This window comes from Pipra filicauda, unplaced genomic scaffold (genome assembly GCF_003945595.2).
Source record: "Pipra filicauda isolate LSUMZ 115617 unplaced genomic scaffold, ASM394559v2 scaffold983_size41633_pilon, whole genome shotgun sequence".
Classification (NCBI taxonomy): Eukaryota; Metazoa; Chordata; class Aves; order Passeriformes; family Pipridae; genus Pipra; species Pipra filicauda.
Genome location: NW_024105179.1, coordinates 13,409 through 30,338, shown reverse-complemented (window position 1 = coordinate 30,338; position 16,930 = coordinate 13,409). Strand labels below are relative to the sequence as shown.

The 16,930-nt window shown below is 53.1% G+C and overlaps 1 protein-coding gene and 1 long non-coding RNA gene across 3 annotated transcripts; one reads left to right on the top strand and one right to left on the bottom strand.

The window, feature by feature from the left end:
- Positions 1-437: 437 nt before the first annotated feature.
- LOC120322507 lies at positions 438-2,879 on the top strand. Of its 2 annotated transcripts, XR_005562270.1 has the most exons (3): positions 438-598; positions 740-1,027; positions 1,728-2,879. It is a non-coding gene; the product is annotated as an uncharacterized LOC120322507 (long non-coding RNA). The 2 variants fall into 2 exon arrangements; XR_005562271.1 differs by lacking the exon at positions 740-1,027.
- A 10,515-nt stretch (positions 2,880-13,394) lies between these two features.
- LOC114001949 (olfactory receptor 14J1-like) lies at positions 13,395-14,309 on the bottom strand (the record flags this gene model as incomplete). Its single annotated transcript, XM_027747540.2, has 1 exon — positions 13,395-14,309. A coding segment is annotated over exon 1 (915 nt), but the record flags the coding sequence as incomplete, so codon positions are not given.
- Positions 14,310-16,930: the final 2,621 nt, after the last annotated feature.

Below are 16,930 nucleotides of genomic sequence, written 5' to 3'. Positions count from 1 at the left end.
GGGGCAGATCCGCACTGGGAATGTCCACTGCTTCTGTAACCCTTTCTGTGCTTGCTCTGGTCACGATTCTCCACAGGTCCCCAACGCTGGGGGCTGATGGGGGGACTCCCCCCACCCAGCAGCTGGTGCTGCAGCAGCTGTGGGGCAGAGGGGGGTGGGAAAGGGGGGTCCGGGGTGGCCCCCTGAGCTCCCAACCTGCTGTGGGGACAGAGGGCTGCTGGGGGAGCACCCCCTGACCCGTGTCCCTGCACACACAGGGCTGTTCCAGTTCCTGGGAAATTAGCTCATACATATTCGTTGCACATTTTTACATCTTCCCGAGCTACCCCAGAGTGGGCGGTGTTCCATGGAAATCTCGGGACGCGCCTTCTGGCGCCTGCGCACTTCTCTCTGGTGCTGCTCTCGGGTGGTCGCAGGGGATGAAGGCTCAAAGTCTTCCTCTCCCGCTCGCCCGGTGCCTGGGCGTGGCATCGGGCGAGCGGGGGGCGAGACCGCCCGCGGATTGACTGTGGGGGTCTCTCTGGAGGCGGGGAGCGCACAGAGCGCCATGTCGGCTGTGGGGAAGTGATGGAGGAGGCGGCGGCGGGTGCACTGCACTGTGAGTGGAAAGGCTGGAGGGCTCGGGAGGGTTTAGCGGAGGGGTTCGGGGGTTCCCGAGGGGCAGAGCGCGGGGCCCTGGAGCCCTCTTGGGGGCTGCGGGGCTCGGGGGCTTTTCCAACGCCCTGGCTGCACTGCGCAGGCGCGCCGGCGGAGAGCTCATAAAAGAACTACAACTCCCATGAAGCCCCGCGTCACGTGCTGGACCCGCCATTTCTGTTCGGGCCACAGCGCCCCTGCCGGCCCGGCGGACCGACCTCAGGGAAAGGGGATCCTGATGCCCGCCCTGAACCCCAGAGACCGCAAAACTCAGCACACAGAGATCCTACAGGGAGGGTTCAGCAGTGGGGTTCAGGGGGTCACCCAGCCCCCAGGGGAGGGGGCCTGGTGGTGCCCCCCAAAGTCCAGGGACGAGATGTACCACATCCGGGTAAGGGGATCCCAATGTCCCCAGTACGGCCCAGTAACCCCCTCAGTGACCACCCAGTGCATCCCAGTGACCTCCCACTGCCTCCCAGTGTGGCCCAATGATCCTCCAGTGAGCACCCAGTAACCCCCGGTGTGGCCCAGTAACCTCCCAGTGTCCCCTCGTGTGTCCTGGTAATCCCCCAAGAACTCCTCAGTCATCTGCCAGTGCCCCCCAGTGTGCCCTAGTTCTCCCCCAGTCCCTCCCAGTGCCCTCCCAGCGCCTCTCAGTAACCCCCCAGTCCTTCCCAGTGCCCCCTGGTTCCCCCCAGTGTGTCCCAGTATCCCCCAGTAATCCCCCAGTGCCCTGCAAAGCCCCCCAACTGTCCCCAACGTGTCCCCAGATGCCCTTGGCCTTTCTGTGAGCGTGGGGGGAAGGAGGGGTGTTTTTGTGGTCAGAGGGTCCAGGGGGGTCTCCTGGGGTGAGATGGAGGGTTGGGGACATCAGGGATGGGGTTTGGGGACATTGGGGAGGGGTTTGGGGACAGTGGAATTGGGGGTGTCAAGGGGGGATTGGGGCCATGGGGAGGCCCTGGGGACATTGGAGACACCAGGGGGGTCTCGGGGTGTCAAGGGGGGGGTGGGGACACCAAGATGGTCTTGGGGACACCAGGAGGGTCTCAGGACTCACCTGCTCGTGGTGCTGCCCCTCCTCTCCCCCCCAGCCCCATTAACCCCCCCTTCCCCAGGTGGTTCCTTTGCCCATGGGCAGCAAAGCCCCCACTGCTTCTGCAACTGGAGAGTGTTGGAGCCGTGGACCATTAACATTCCAGTCTCTCCCAGCTCTGCATCCCAAAAGTCAAGAGGGATCAGTCTGTCACCTCAAAGTGAATCAATCCCATTGAAAATGGCTCGATCCCATTCCAAAACCTCTGTGTTTCTTATTTTCCCTATGTAATTCTGAGGCAGCTGGTGCCACTCCTCAGCTCTCAGCAGGCTGAGGCTTGGCCTTGCACTTTTGCCTTTGCTGGATTTCTTCATCAAATATTTCTCTCTCCCTGAAAAGAAACATATGGAAGGTTTTCAATAATCTGGACATCTTTAGACCATCTGGACAAATGACAGTTTGCAGTGTTGGAACAGCTCAGCCACAACGTTTTCCATGTTTAACCATTTATTCCCATCCCTCCCAGGAGGGAGGACACTGAACTCTTCCACAGAAACAGAAAACTAGTAACAAAAATTCAGAGACTACTGAAAACGAAAAATACCTTTTGCTCACAGGTGGCCCTTTCACGTCCTTCTCTTCTGCCTTCCTGCAGTCCACGTTATCCACGGCAGCAGTTGCCTAGATCATGGCCCAAAAAAGCTTTTTAAGTCATTTAGAATCATTCCAGAAAACTGAATCACAGCTGGGGGGTGGGAGACCAAACAGGTGTTCAGGCTGGAGAGCCAGAGGCAGCTCCCCAGAGAGAGGCCTCAGAGATAGGGATGGAATCCATCAGACGGCCTTGGGCACTCTGTGAGAGGGAGAGAAGGAGCTGCAACTTCAGGGGAAGGACACCTGTGGTGAACACCTGCTACCAAAGTTAAAAATGAGAAGGAAGAGACTGCTTTAGTTCACCCCACTTATGAAATAGGAATTAATTTATAATTAAGAATGACAGTGTGTTGTTAGAAAAATTTGACTAGTGTGGATAAGTTAGAAAAAGTGTGTGACAGTGTGTTAAATAGGTCCATGCGTGCCTCCTTCCCTGTAGCCTAGAAATTCCTGCGCTGGGTGGGATAAAAAAGCTTTACTGTAAACATTGCATGCCTTTTCTGCCGTTTTGGGGTGGACGAGGAGGACGGAAGAATAAAACTTCTATTTTTAGTGACACAGTCAGATTGTCTTTATTAACAGCCAAGAATAGTAAAAGAGTTTAAAACTGTGTCAGGAGAGATTTTAGGCATCAGCAGGTCTCCACAATTCCTTTAGTTCCATGAGGCTCTGCAGTGTCACAACTGGCCCTTGACTCCATGAGGTTAAAAAAAGTCCCAGGGTTCCTTTGGCTTCATGAGGCCCTGGAGTGTCAAAATGGCCTCTTGATTCCTTCAGGTTCCACAGTGTCCCAGGATTCATTTTTTCCATGAGGCCATGGACTTTTACTCTGGAGCCCTGATTCCCTGCAGCCATGCTGTGTCACAATGGCCCCTTGGTTCCATGAGATCCTACAGTGTCCCAGGGTTCCTTCTGGAGCATGAGACCCTGCAGTGTCACAGGTGCCCCTTGATTCCATGATATTCCACAGGGTTCCTCTGATTCCATGAGGCCCCACATGTCACAATGGCCCCTTGATTCCAGGAGGTTCCACAGTGTCCCAAGGGTCCCTTGAGCTCCGTGGGGCTCTTTGACATCCCGTGACCTCCCGGCTCTTTAGGAGCCCTGAGAACTTCAACAGGGGGAAGTGCCGGATTCTGCCCTGGGATGGGGCAACCCCGCCTGGACGGACAGACTGGGAAGGAGAGGCTGGAAAGCAGGGCCGGGAAAGGGCCCTGGGGGTGCTGGTGGGTGGCCAGTTGGCCCTGAGTCAGCAGTGCCCTGGCAGCCAGGAGGGCCAAGCCTGTCCTGGGGGCATCAGGCCCAGCATGGCCGGCCGGGCCAGGGAGGGGATTGTCCCGCTCTGCTCTGCCCTGGGGCGGCCTCACCTGCACCATTGGGGCAGTTTGGGGGGACACAATGGAAGGGAGAGATTGAGCCATTGGAGAGTGTCCAAAGGAGGGCAAGGAAGATGGGGAAGGGCCTTGGGGGGAAGGCGTGTGAGGACACTGAGGGCACTTGGTGTGTTCAGCTGGAGAAGAGGAGACTGAGGGGAGACCTCACTGCAGGTCCAACTTCCTGGGGAGGGACAGAGGAGGGGCAGGCCCTGAGCTCTGCTCTGGGGGGACCAGGGACAGGACTGACGGAATGGCCTGAAGTTGTGTCAGGGGAGGGTCAGGTTGGATCTTAGAAAAAGATTCTTCCCCCAGAGGGTGGTTGGGCACTGACCAGGCTCCCCAGGGCAGTGGGCACAGCACCAAGGCTGACAGAGCTCAAGAAGTGTTTGGATGATCCTCTCAGGATCATGGTGTGATTCTTGGGGATGATCCTGTGCAGGGTAAGGGTTGGACTGGATGATTCTTGTGGGTCCCTTCCGACTCAGCCTATTCTGTCATTCTGGGATTATCAACCCTGTGTTCAGCACAAACCAAAACACAGCCCTGCACCAGCCACGGGGAAGAAATTTAACTGTACTCCCCCTGAAACCAGCAGACACTTTAGGGGCTCTCCCAGAAACATCCCCCAGTCCATTTGCTACCTGTAACCAGTGACTCTGAGTTCCTGCTTCCCCAGCCCCAGGGATGGTCTCTTTGCTCATTCCTCCACACTCTATTTTCAGTGTTGGCATCTTAACGAGACAAGCCCCTTGGAGATAATTTCCTTGTAAGTCTTCATTTCTTTTGTGGTTAATTAGGTCTCAGAATCTCTGAAGTACATTCAAAATGAATATATTGTATTAAAGAAGAAATGAGAAAATACTTCCTTTTTTGTGGCCTGTTTACTTTTTTCCTGTTTATACACTGATATGAGCAATCTCCATTTGATATTGATCCCAGGCATGTCCCAATTCAGCCTGAATAGATAAGAAAATCAAGAGCCTTTATGTCTGACAATCCATCAGACTTTATCCCTATCCCCACCCCACCAGTCCCTCATCAAAGCCCTGGCACTCAAAGCAGCCTTGGGCAAATCTGAGCTCCCTCCACTCAAGGCTGGACCTGCAGGTTTCAGCTCCTTGGCACCAACTCCCACCTGCTTGGCTTGGAGAAAGAGCTGCCCGAGACACAGAGGGATGTTCATTTATTGCCAGCAAACAAAACCAGAGGAAGGCACAGCTCAAGAAAAACCAGAAGTCTTTCCCATGCTGTATATTAAGTCCACATTGCCTCCACTGAATTCCACTTTGCACACTAGATAGTCTTAGACCAATGGCAAACACCTTCTGTGTCAAGCACAGATCCCCAGATCCCCCAAACACTCCCTGCTCCGAATTCTGTCCATATTTGCCCTTTGCACACAGTGAGTCACACACTGAAGTCACAAGTTCCCTGATCCACAGAGGGAGGAAAAGAGAAAATGAATGAATTTCTGGGTTGTACAGAGTTAAATCTCCATTTATTCAAATATTCTGGGGCTACAGAAACATTATCAAACATCCTCTGTAGTATCTGTTCAGTGGGGAAATGTGTGTGGATGGCCAGGCCCAAGGAGTGGTCGGATCTACCTGAGACACTTCCATCTGGTCAGTCCCATCCCCCTGTCCATTGTTGGGTGTCACTCAGGAGCCCAACTCTTGGCTCCCTGTGCATCTCCAGGATGGACTTTCACAGCCAACCTCTCGACCCGGGGGGCAGGAGGGCCTGCCCTGAGAAGGCCTAAAATGCCATCAGACAATGCCAACAGTGCCAGCTCTCATGCAAGCTGTCTGTGAGATCTGCCAGTTACCGGTGGCACCCTGGGAATGGTTTTGGTGTTGGATGATGCTCAAACCAGCCTGGTTCACCCAACTCCAAACACACCTCCTGCTTTTGGAAGTTGGATGGGACAGAGAAGCTGCTCACTGGCCTGTCCATTTGTGAGGAGCAGTCAATCCCTTCCTACTAGAGAAGTCCAGTCCCCTTTCATCCAGGCAGGTTCTTCTAACACAGCCCTTCTTGGGGTAGATGTGTGGAGATTCCTGCCTTGGGTGGGGACGCCCTCCAAGGACACTCCTCAAGGCTGAGCAAAAGAAATCTCCCCACGACCATTGGTCTGGGTGAGTTCCATCAGATCTCTACGTAATAATTGTTTCTTTTTGCTGGTTTTAATATCATTGTTTCAATAATTGCTTCAATACAGTGCAATATGCTATCCTATACTGTACTACTAGTAGTTTTAGCCTTTATACTGTGTAGTAAATAATTCTGATTAAGATCTTTCGTCTGATCATTTGTACGAATAAAGGATTCATTTTATAGAAATATTCTCATTTGGCCAATCATTAAAACCTGTGGGACAAAAGTGGTTCAATCCTTCTGTAATTCCTTAAATTTAATTTGTTGACAAAATCTGAGGCAAAGATTGGATCCCTTATTCCTTGAGGCTCCACAGTGGGACAATGACTCCTTGATTCCATGAGGTTGCACTGTTTCCCAGCGTTCTTTGGCTCCAGAAGGCCCTGCAGTGTGACAATGGCCCACTGATTCCATCATTTTCCCCAGGGTCACAATGGACCCTTCATTCCATGAGGTTTCCCAGTGTCACAATGGACCGTTGATTCCATGAGATTCCACAATGTCCCATTGGTTCCCTTTGGTTCCAAAAGGTTCTGGGATGTCACACTGGCCCCTTGATTCCCTGACAAAGTCCTGGTGTCCTTTTGATTCCATGAGGTTCCGCAGTGTCCCATGTTCCCTTTGGTTCCAGGAGGCCCCAGTGGATTCCAATGGCCCCTGGATTCCAGGAGATTCCACAGTGTCCTGGGGTTCCCTTGTCTCCCTGACTTTTGGCAGTGTCCAGGGTCCCTTTGTTCCCAGGAGGTTCCTTTGTTTCCATCAGGCCCTGCCATGTCCCAGACTCCCTTTGGTTCCATGAGGTGCTGCAGGGTCACAATGTCCCCTTTATTCCATGAGGTTCCACCATGTCCCACGGTTCCTTTGGTTCCATGGGATTCCACAGGGCCAAAACTCCCTACTTCTTATCCTTCCAACATTTCTGGGCCCATTCTATCCCTGCCTGGGATGGAGCCCCATTGTGTTTCTGCAGGAATGGATCCATGGCCATCCTGCCACTGCCCCAATTGAATGCTGCACAAACGTCACTGCAGGCCCGACCCTGGATGCAGGAACAGTCTGGGAACTCCAGGCCTGCTGACATTCAGCAGAGCCAGTCGGGGTCCCAAAGAGCACAAGTGATTGACTGCAACCCCTGCAGGTCTCTGGCATTGCTGGGGACAAAGGCAGGAACTGCCAGGAGCTCTGCAGAGCCCTGACAGTGCCACTGCAATCCCAAGCTGCATTGCCCGGGGCAACCCTCAGCACAGCCAAGGCCACAACCCTTCCTGAAAGGTGTCCCTTCTGGGCAGGGCCAGGGGGACAAACCCCTCCCTCTGTCCCTGCACATGTTGGGTCCAATTCTCAGCCCCCACTTAGGGACAAAGTCAGCCTACATTGGGTGTTTAGCTTTGCATTTGCTTCACTCTTTTGTGTTTCCAACACACACACCAGTCTGGGCAGAGTCTGGCCCCCCAAAGAACACAAGACCTGACTAGTTGTGGCTCCCGCTGCAGTGGCTGGAACTTGGGCCACAATCTGTGCCAGGAGCAGAGAGGTCCCTCCCCACAGAAACTTCTTGGCAATGGAGTTCTTAAGGAAAGGGGACAGGCTGTGGGGATCACTTGCAGGGCACAGCCAGGGACGTGTCTTGACCAGCCTCCTGTTTAACAGGACCAGCTTTTTCAGCCTCTTTTCTCTCTCTTTTCTCATGCTTGGTCCTCCAGTGACCATTGTGATCCTACCCTTGCTTTGGTTCTTCCCTAGACATCCCATGACAAGTCTTATCCACTCTCCAAATCCCCTTTCTGGCTGCCCATCATGAGTCTCAGAGCCCGAGGTCGAATCCCCCATCCTCAGCTGCAAGGGCACCCTGAGAGGTTCTGCCATTGACCCACTTGGTTACAGTTTCCTACAGATACCTTGGAACTTCCTTGTTACCTTTTGGGGTTAGAATGGCTTCTTCAAAAATATGGTAATTCATGTCCTAACAATGGAAATTCTTTGGAGAAGGAGTTTGAGACTTTACACTCCAAGAATGACAGAATGCTTTGGCTTGGAAGGGATATAAAAGCTCATCTGGTCCAAACTCCTGGACGTGGACAGTGACATCTTCACTAATTGAGGCTGCTCAAAGTTTCTAACCTTGAACAAATCCAGGAAGGGGACTTCCTCTTCTCTGGGAACCTGATGCAGTTCTTGCCAGCCCCACTGGTAAGTATTTCTTCATTTTATCCAATATAAAGCTCCCCTATTTCAGTTCAAAGCCATTGCCCCATATTCCTCCACTACAGGGCTTGGTAAAACGAATCACTGTGACTATGAACACAATGTTTTCATCTGCAAACACCTTGGAGAGTGCTCAGAGAAGTCTCTACAAAAAGTTTTTCTTAGAAGTCTCTGATTTGGTGCATCCACCCCCATTCTCCTCAGGCCTGGTCAATGATCTCAGGAGCTCCTGACAAGCCTTGACCAAACCAGCTGAGCAATGAAGAGCCCCTGGACTGGACCAGGGCTGTGGGGAAGTGTCCCTGGACTGGACCAGGTGCTCCTGGATGATACAGGTGGGAACAATCCAGAATGGAACGACTGGGGAACACAGGATAATCAGTCATCCCATGAAAGCCTTGGAACATTCCCTGCCTGAATTGTAACCCAAATGGAACAGTTTGGATACAATTCCCAAATATTTTGGAAACTCCAGTCATTCCTGACACCAGGATGGAAATTCAGCAGAGAACTAAAGCCAGTCCCCTTGTGAGCCCACACCCAGCGGGGCTGAGGGAGGCCCTGGCAGCTCCCCAGCACCTCCCTCTCAGTGGGACACCTCTGGCAGCCTCTCCCAGCTCGGGAACCCTCCAGTTTGCAACACTCCAAAGAGCGGCGCTGATGCCCAGGACAATTCTGATCCCCCTCCACAAACACTCCTCCAGCTGGGCCCCTTGTCTGGTGGCAAACACAAAGGGATTGGTGGCAGTGTTTCCCTGACAACAAGGAGAATCTGGGAGAGGGACCTTTCCACAGCCAACTATTGATGTGTGCACACATCTCTGCCTGGGTGTGGGTGTGAATTGACTGTGGTGGGAATGTTGTTGTTGTGAATCTCTAATTCAGTCACTGTTAAAATTGTGGCAAATGCTGTTGAACCACTTGATAACTGTTCACTTGGTCAATGATTAAGTGCTACTAACATCTTTTGCCCCTTGTCTTGCATCCCAAGCCATTGTGTAAATAATTCCCTTTCATCAAAAAAATATATATATTTTGTGACTTCCACTTTAAAATCTTCCTCCTTAGCTAAACTACAAAACAACTCTAATTAGATGTAGAAGACATTAAGACTTGAAGACAATCAAAGAATAGGGAAATAATTTGTTTTTCAGTATTTTAAAATAATTTGTTTTTCAGTGTTTTAATGGGTCCCACAGTGTGTTTGGAGCTGCATCAGCTGTCAGTCCAAGATGGGCCATGTCAGAACTGGTGAGTCTGGGGGGTGAGGAGCAAGGTTGATCATCCAGGGTCAGTGTGGATCTCCTGAGGAGACACTCAGCATCAAGATCACTTGGAGAACACCTCTATCACCTCTCCTCTAAACTAAAAAATATCCATTTTTGAATTAAAAGAAAAAAAGTACAAATTTTGAAGACTTGTTTTGAAATTGCCTTGAAGACAATTAAAGGAAGACAAAGAGATCCTGAGGGATTTCTGGATTTTAATGAGCCCCACGGTGTGTTTTTCCTGAAACAAGGAGCATTTGGGAAGCGGGACCTTTCCACACCCAACTCTTGATGTGTCCACACATCTTGCCGGGTGTGGTGTGAATTGGACTGTGGGGTGAATGTTCCTGTCAGTCTCTACTTGCGTCACTGTTAAAATTGTAGCAAATGCTATTGAATCTCTTGATAACTGTCCAATGCGTCACTACTTAAATGCTACTAATCTCTTTGCCCCTTATCTTTTGTCAAATCCTTTGCACTCTGACGCTCCTGCATCCCAGGTCTGTTTAAATCCTTACCCTTTCATCAAAAATATATTTTTCATGACGCTCATTTAAATCTTCCTCTCAGCTAAACTGCAAAAACACCTTTCATAGTTGTTGATGCGGTAGGACATGAAGACAATTAAAGGAAGACAAAGAGATCCTGAGGGATTTCTGGATTTTAATGAGCCCCACGGTGTGTTTGCAGCCCAGCCCATGATCCTGAGGTACTGAGAGAAGATTGAAGCAGCTGCTGAAGAAGTCAGAAGCCAAAGTCCAAGTGCCTTGAAGCATTGCTGGGCCCCACTGAGGGCAGGCACTGCCAAAGCCTCCCCAGGGACTCCTTGGAGCCGCTCCTTGGAGGCCAGGAGTGCAGGCAGACAAAGGCTCTGGGCAGGCCCCTGCAATGCTGAGCAAAGCCTGCCTTGGTTTTGTGGAGCACAAAGGCCAAGGGCTGAGCCCCCGGCCCTGGCCCAGCAGATCCTGTCCCTCCCGGCTGGCTCAGGGCTGTTTGGGGGGCACTGGGATGGGAGGGGGAGGAACAACAAAGGCCCAAACCTGGGCAACCCCTGCCAGGCTGCTGAGGGAGGGGCGAGGCAGAACCCAAGGGCAGAACCTGCCAGGAAAGTGGCTTGTGGTGGCCTGAGTGGCAGAGGCAGCTGCCAGAGGCAAGGGGACAAAGGCCTGGGTGCCTTTGGGCCTTGCAGCCCTGCCAGAGCCCTTGGCCATCTCTCCTGCAGGCTGTCCTGCCCTGGCCCTGCTGCTGCTCTGGCCTTGCAGGCTGCACACACCCCTCCTGCTTTCCCACCCCCTCCCAGCAGCATTTCTAGACCCTCCCTGATGGCTCTGCACCAGCTCTGGCTGTTCCCTGGAACACAAAGCCATGGGCTGATCCTGACTCCCTCTGGGTGACCTCTTGCACCACAAGGGTCCCTGTTTAGTGACCTTTCTTTTTCCTCACCTTCTCTCTGAACCTTCCATGCTGCTCTTTGTGGAGATTTCATTCTATTTCCAATATGGAGAAAAGCTCCATCCTGTCAGATCTCCTCTAGACCCTCTCCAGTTCTTCCTCATTCCTCCAGAATGGGGAACCTCACAGACAGACAGACCAGTCCAGATGTGGTGACCCCAGAGCTGAGTCCAGGGGGGTGACAACTCCCTTGTCTGGGTGCCCACACTCCCCCTAAGGCAGCCCCATGTGCAGTTGGCCTTAAATGAAGGGGCCATTCTGATTCTTTGAAACGTCACGGAATCAAGTGGCACCGTGACACTGCAGGGCCTCATGGAACCAAAGGAATGCAGAGACACTGTGGAATCTCATGGAACCAAGGGACCATTGTGACATGGGGGGGCTCTTTGGAACAAAAGGAACCCTGAGACATCTCAGACCCTCCTGGAACCAAGGGCCCACTGTACCTCCCCAGAACTCCATGGAATCAAGCAGAGCCGCTGCCTCCCCCCCGCCACCGCACGGACCGGAGTCGCCGGCTCTGCCCCACTTGGACACCTCTGGGGTCAGCGTGTTCTTGGGCAGCACAACTGATCTCAGACCAGAGGGTTTCCCAGATTTTGCTTTACCCCCTGTTTCCCATGGTTTTGTTTTTTGTTCTTTGTTCATTGAGGGGGAAAAGGGGAAGGGAGGCACGTGTTGATCCCTGTTTTTATCCGTTAACAAAAGGGAGTTGGGGCAGGGGGGGAGAGAGGCAATTTCTCTCTCTGCTGTTGCTTTCAACTGTTCTCTTGGTATTGCTGGTTTTGTTGCTATATTTCTTGTCAGTAAACTGTTATTTTATTCACTCATACCTCCTGGAATTTTGTCTCCCTGTATTGGTGGGGAATAAAAGCGGAGTGAGTTCATTTTATTGGAGTTCCCAACCCAATATGTGTCTTTAAACCAGGAGAGTTTGCTCAAAGGCTCCCTGAAATTTGGCATCATTCACAAAGGACTTGAAAATACATTTTGTCCCATTATATAGAGAGATCTTCTGCATTGGTGGTCAAGGGCTGGTCACAGAAGGATTTCACCAGGAAGTTGCTGCCAAGAGGATTTTGTACCATGGATTTTATTTGACACTCTTCATTCAGCCAACTTCCCACCCACCACATCTTCCACTTCTTCAGTCCAGCTCTCACCAGTCTGGCCATAAGGTCAGGGCACCATGTCAAGGGCCTTGATAAAGTCTGGGCACAAAACATCCCCTTCTTTTCCCTCCCACAGGGGTTCTGCAATCCCTGCCTTGTCCTTCCCATGCCTGGCAATGGCTGCAGCAGGACTTGCCCTATCCCCTTCCCTGCTGAGCCTGAGCAGTCTGGAACTCTGCCAACCCTCCTTGCTGCCCTGTTTGCAGACTGGTTCCAGGTCTGCCTTTGCCAAGGCCCCAGGAAGCTCTGGGCTGGCTCTGGCCTTTCCAAGGGTTTGGGAGAGGTCTCCCAGTGACACTGCCCAGCCTTCTCAATATCCCTCACACCAAAACCTTTTCCATATCCCACACTTCCAGAGGAGTGCCCAGGACACAACACAGGTTGTCCTGGTGGTTCTGGAGAATGAGAAGGGATTTCTTCCTCAAGGCCAACCCCTCCAATTGGATTTGAGTGCAGCTGAAAGGTTTCCTCAGCATTTTCCCCAGTGCCTCCCTGCCCTGAAGGTTTGTGGCCATCAGGCTGGAGCTGAGGGGGTTGGGCAGGTGCCTGAGGAGGGGGTAGAACAAGGGTTGTGTCCAACTGTGCCAGGAGGGCTGTGCTGGGCAAGGATGAGGAGGCTGCAGAAAACAGTGGCACTGGGGAGGGGAGAGGAGCAGCTGGAGAGACCTTGTGCCTGCCCACGCTGGGCAGGAGCTGCCCCAGGATGGCAGCTCTGAAGCACTCCCAGGATGTCCCTGGGAACAGCAGGGGAAGACTGGATCTGAAAATGGAACCTGGAAAGCAGAGAGCAGGAGTGTCATGGTGACACTGCAGGAGAGTTGCAGCCCTGGAGCAAGGTGACAGAAGAAGTGACCCAGTCCATGCAGTGGCCTCAGAAGATCCCTCAGCATCCTGGAGATGCTGGAAGGGAGCCCAGCTCTGCTTCACAAGTTCCCAGGGCCTGTCCCTGCCTGTGCTCCAAGGGCTTCCACCCCCCAGGACTGTGCTCAGAGAGCACTCAGGCCTTACCCAGAGAAAGGGGCTCAGGAGGACAGTGTGGGAGTGGCAAGAGAGCAGCTCTGCAAAGACCAAGCCCTGCTGCTCCCTGGCAGTGCTGCTGGGCTGGGATTATTGTCCCCTTCCCGTTTGCAAATCCCCCCTGTCCTGCAGTGTGCTGTCCTTTGGGAACATCTGAGAAGAAGGGTCTTGGACAAAGAAGGCACTGCAGGGTCCTTTATTTTGTTTAAATACTTAGAGAGTGCAATTCATCATTTATACATCTCTGGGTAAAATTCAATGGGTAGACACTAAATTAGAAGGGAGATTCAAAATAATATTTCATTGCAGAGAAAATTATTGCAGGAAGAACCCGATGACCTAAGCAGGAAGGCTGGGCCATTAGTGAGTTCCATTCTGAATGCTACACACCAGAAAACAGGCACTTTATTGCTCCTGAAAAGCATCCAGTCATCATTTTTCTCAGGGCATCCTTGAGCTCATGGTTCCTGAGGCTGTAGATGAAGGGGTTCAGTGCTGGAGGCACCACCGAGTACAGAACTGACAGGGCCAGATCCAGGGATGGGGAGGAGATGGAGGGGGGCTTAAGGTAGGAAAATGCTGCAGTGCTGAGGAACAGGGAGAGCACGGCCAGGTGAGGGAGGCACGTGGAAAAGGCTTTGTGCCGTCCCTGCTGAGAGGGGATCCTCAGCACAGCCCTGAAGATCTGCACATAGGAGAAAACAATGAAAATGAAACAACCAAACACTAAACAGGCACCAACCACAATAAGCCCAAGTTCCCTGAGTTTGGAGTGTGAGCAGGAGAGCTTGAGGATGGGGGGGATTTCACAGAAGAACTGGCCCAGGGCATTGCCCTGGCACAGGGGCAGGGAAAATGTATTGGCTGTGTGCAGCAGAGCACTGAGAAAGCCAGTGGCCCAGGCAGCTGCTGCCATGTGGGCACAAGCTCTGCTGCCCAGGAGGGTCCCGTAGTGCAGGGGTTTGCATATGGCAACGTAGCGGTCGTAGCACATGATGGTGAGGAGGGAAAGCTCTGCTGAGATGAAAAAGGCAAAGAAAAAGAGCTGTGCAGCACATCCCATGTAGGAGATGGTTGTGGTGTTCTGGAGGGAATTGTGCATGGCTTTGGGGACAGTGGTGCAGATGCAGCCCAGGTCTGTGAGGGAGAGGTTGAGCAGGAAGAAGCCCATGGGGGTGTGCAGGTGGTGGTCCCAGGCTACGGCGCTGAGGATGAGGCCGTTGGCCAGGAGGGCAGCCAGGGAGATGGCCAGGAAGAGCCAGAAGTGCAGGAGCTGCAGCTCCCGCCTGTCTGCCAATGCCAGGAGGAGGAACTGGGCCATGGAGCTGCTGTTGGACATTTGCTGCCTCAGGTTATTGTTTTCTGTTATGGAGAAAAGAGACAGAGCTGAATTAGGTCAGACCCAGTTAGCAAAACATCTTGCATGTCTCATAGCAATTCAGAATTCAGGGCCTCTTTTCAGGAAGATCCCTCTGCATCCCTCTCCCGAGCTCTGGGTTTTGCTGGCTGAAGGGGGCACTGAGAGCAGGGACCCTGGAATGGGCTCCCGAGGAATCCTTTTTGCTGTGCAGTGAGAGGCAACTTGGAGCACAGGGTGACCTCTAATTAAATGTACTTGTGATGTATCAAAGTGTTTCCAGAACTGCTGGTCACAGTTTGCCCAAGCTCAGAACAGAGGGAGGGGATTTGGGGGACTGGATTTTATTCCAGTTCCTCTTGCCAGGAGTGCCAATGCCAGGAGGAGGAACTGGGCCATGGAGCTGCTGCTGTTGGACATTTGTTGTTTCTTAGTATAGGGCCTGTTCAGAAAAGGAAAAGACAGGGAACAGTTAAGACAGACCTCTGTGAAAAAGCAACTGCATTTTTAAAAGAAATTGATGTGTCAAATGTCACCAAATGCACTGCCAAGGACTCAGTTTTGCTCTGCTGCAGTGGGACATGGAACTTTTTTGGTAGAGCTCTCACACAAGGAATGTCAGATGTAACAGACCTTGAATACCAAAGTTCCACCTCTACACTCATGACTCAGAAGAGCTGGGGCTGCAGAGCAGAAACTCAGCCTGAGCTTAAAATAAATGTTACTGTGGTTTTTATTTTTACAATCACACCTGGGGAAGGTTCTGTTCCACTGCAGGAATCCTCATTTCTATGGCCCATCACACAGTGCCCAGCAGAGCTGCAGGGAAGGGCCCCCAGAGCCGCCTGAACGCTCCCTCCCCCAGGCCTTGCTCTGTCTCAGTCAGCACCCAGACAACCCAGAGTATAACACTGAAAGAACTGGTTCATTCTCTTTAAGGTACCCCCTGTCTGTCTGTGCCTCTTGCAAACACCTTCTGGGAAATTTCCTGCTTTGATCTGGAGCTGTGACCAGCCCTCATCCCTGCAGCCCACTGTGGAGATCAGAAGGACTCTGCCCTGCTCTGCCCTCCCCGGAGTTGTTCCTTCCCCACAGCCCTTCTCCCCCAGCCCCGTGGCAGCTCCTTGGCCGGGCTGAGAGCTGCCCCTGGCAGGCAGCAGAGTCCCTGCCCCCGCACACAGAGCCCTGGGGGCAGGACCCTGCTCTGCCCCACAGCCCTGGGCACCCCTGGCTGCACCCCCACCTTCCCACCCCACAGCCAGCCCTGCCACAGGGGACCTTCTGGCCCTGGGCCTCTGAGGGGGCAGCAGCAAGTCCTGCTCTGCAGCAGCTTCTCCTGCTGCACCCCAGCAAATCCAGCAGAGCCATCCTGACAGCTCCTGCCACTGCTGCCATTTGGCAGCTGGCAGAGGCACTTGCAGCAACTCCCCTGCACTGCTCTGCAGCCACAGCCTGACCGTGGCAAAGGGCTGGCAAGGTTCCTGCCCTGAGCAGCTCTGCCCTGCCCTCCCAGCCCAGGATCCCTTGAACCTCCTGCTCCCTTCTCCTCTCTGCCCTTGCTGCCTGCAGCTCCTGCCCTGCTCTGCCATATGGCCACTTCCCCTGCACTGCAGCAACTGGGAGAGTCCTGTTGAGAGATTCTGGAAGCTGTGGGATGTGCCAGCTTGAGGAGATGCCTCCAGGAAGGGAAGCTGAACTTTCCTACAGCCAGAGAATTCTTCCTTCAAATCCTGGGAAGGTTTCTCCTGTGGTGAGAGCTCAGTCACCTCCCAGCCCAGGCTGCCTCTCATCTCTCTGCCTTCTCTCCTGTGCCCTGGGTGCTGCAGGCAGTGCCCTCAGCCCTGCTGGGCTGTGCAGAAAAGTTGCTCACCAGCAGAGCTGTCTCTTTGAAGCTCTTCTTGCTTACCAGGAGCTCCCTGTGTGCCAGGAGCCCGGCCCAGCTCAGCAGCACAGCAACAGCCCCAGGCAGCCCTTTCTCTGCCCCTCTGGGCTCCTCCAGCTGTCCCTGGGGCTCCAGGGGAACCTGCTGGCACACAGCTGAAGGAAATAATGATGGTCCTTCTCTCAGCTGGGCACAGACACTTCTTTCAGCACTGTCATTTCTCCAAACAGACACACAGTTAAGTTCAGGAGGCCCTATTTTCATGTCCCATCATTAGACAGGAAACCCAGACAGTGCCCAGGAGGGATCTCCTTCACCCCCACTGAGGGAAGGGACTCAGCTGAGTCAACAGAGGTGTCTCCTTGTGGCTCTGCAGACCTGGGGCCAGAAGGACACTCAGCTCCCTCCACAACCCCCATGGGCTGGGATTCCTCCTGCCCCAGCTCAGTGGGCCCAAAATAGGCCCCTGCAGGTGACTCCTTGTCCCAGCTCCCCTGGGAATGAAGGAAGACCAAAGCCAGGAGTGACCTGCTGGGACACAAAGCCCTGGTTCCTTCTGAGGGGCCAGAGGTGACTGAGATTCCTGCTGGGAACTGCAGGCTCCAATGGAGCAGTTCCTAGGGACAGGGCAGCAGCTGTGGGATCTCCTTGGAGGCTGCTGGGACATTACTTTGGCCAACTTGAGTGGCAGAAAGTACCCACATGTAGGACAGGGGAACCT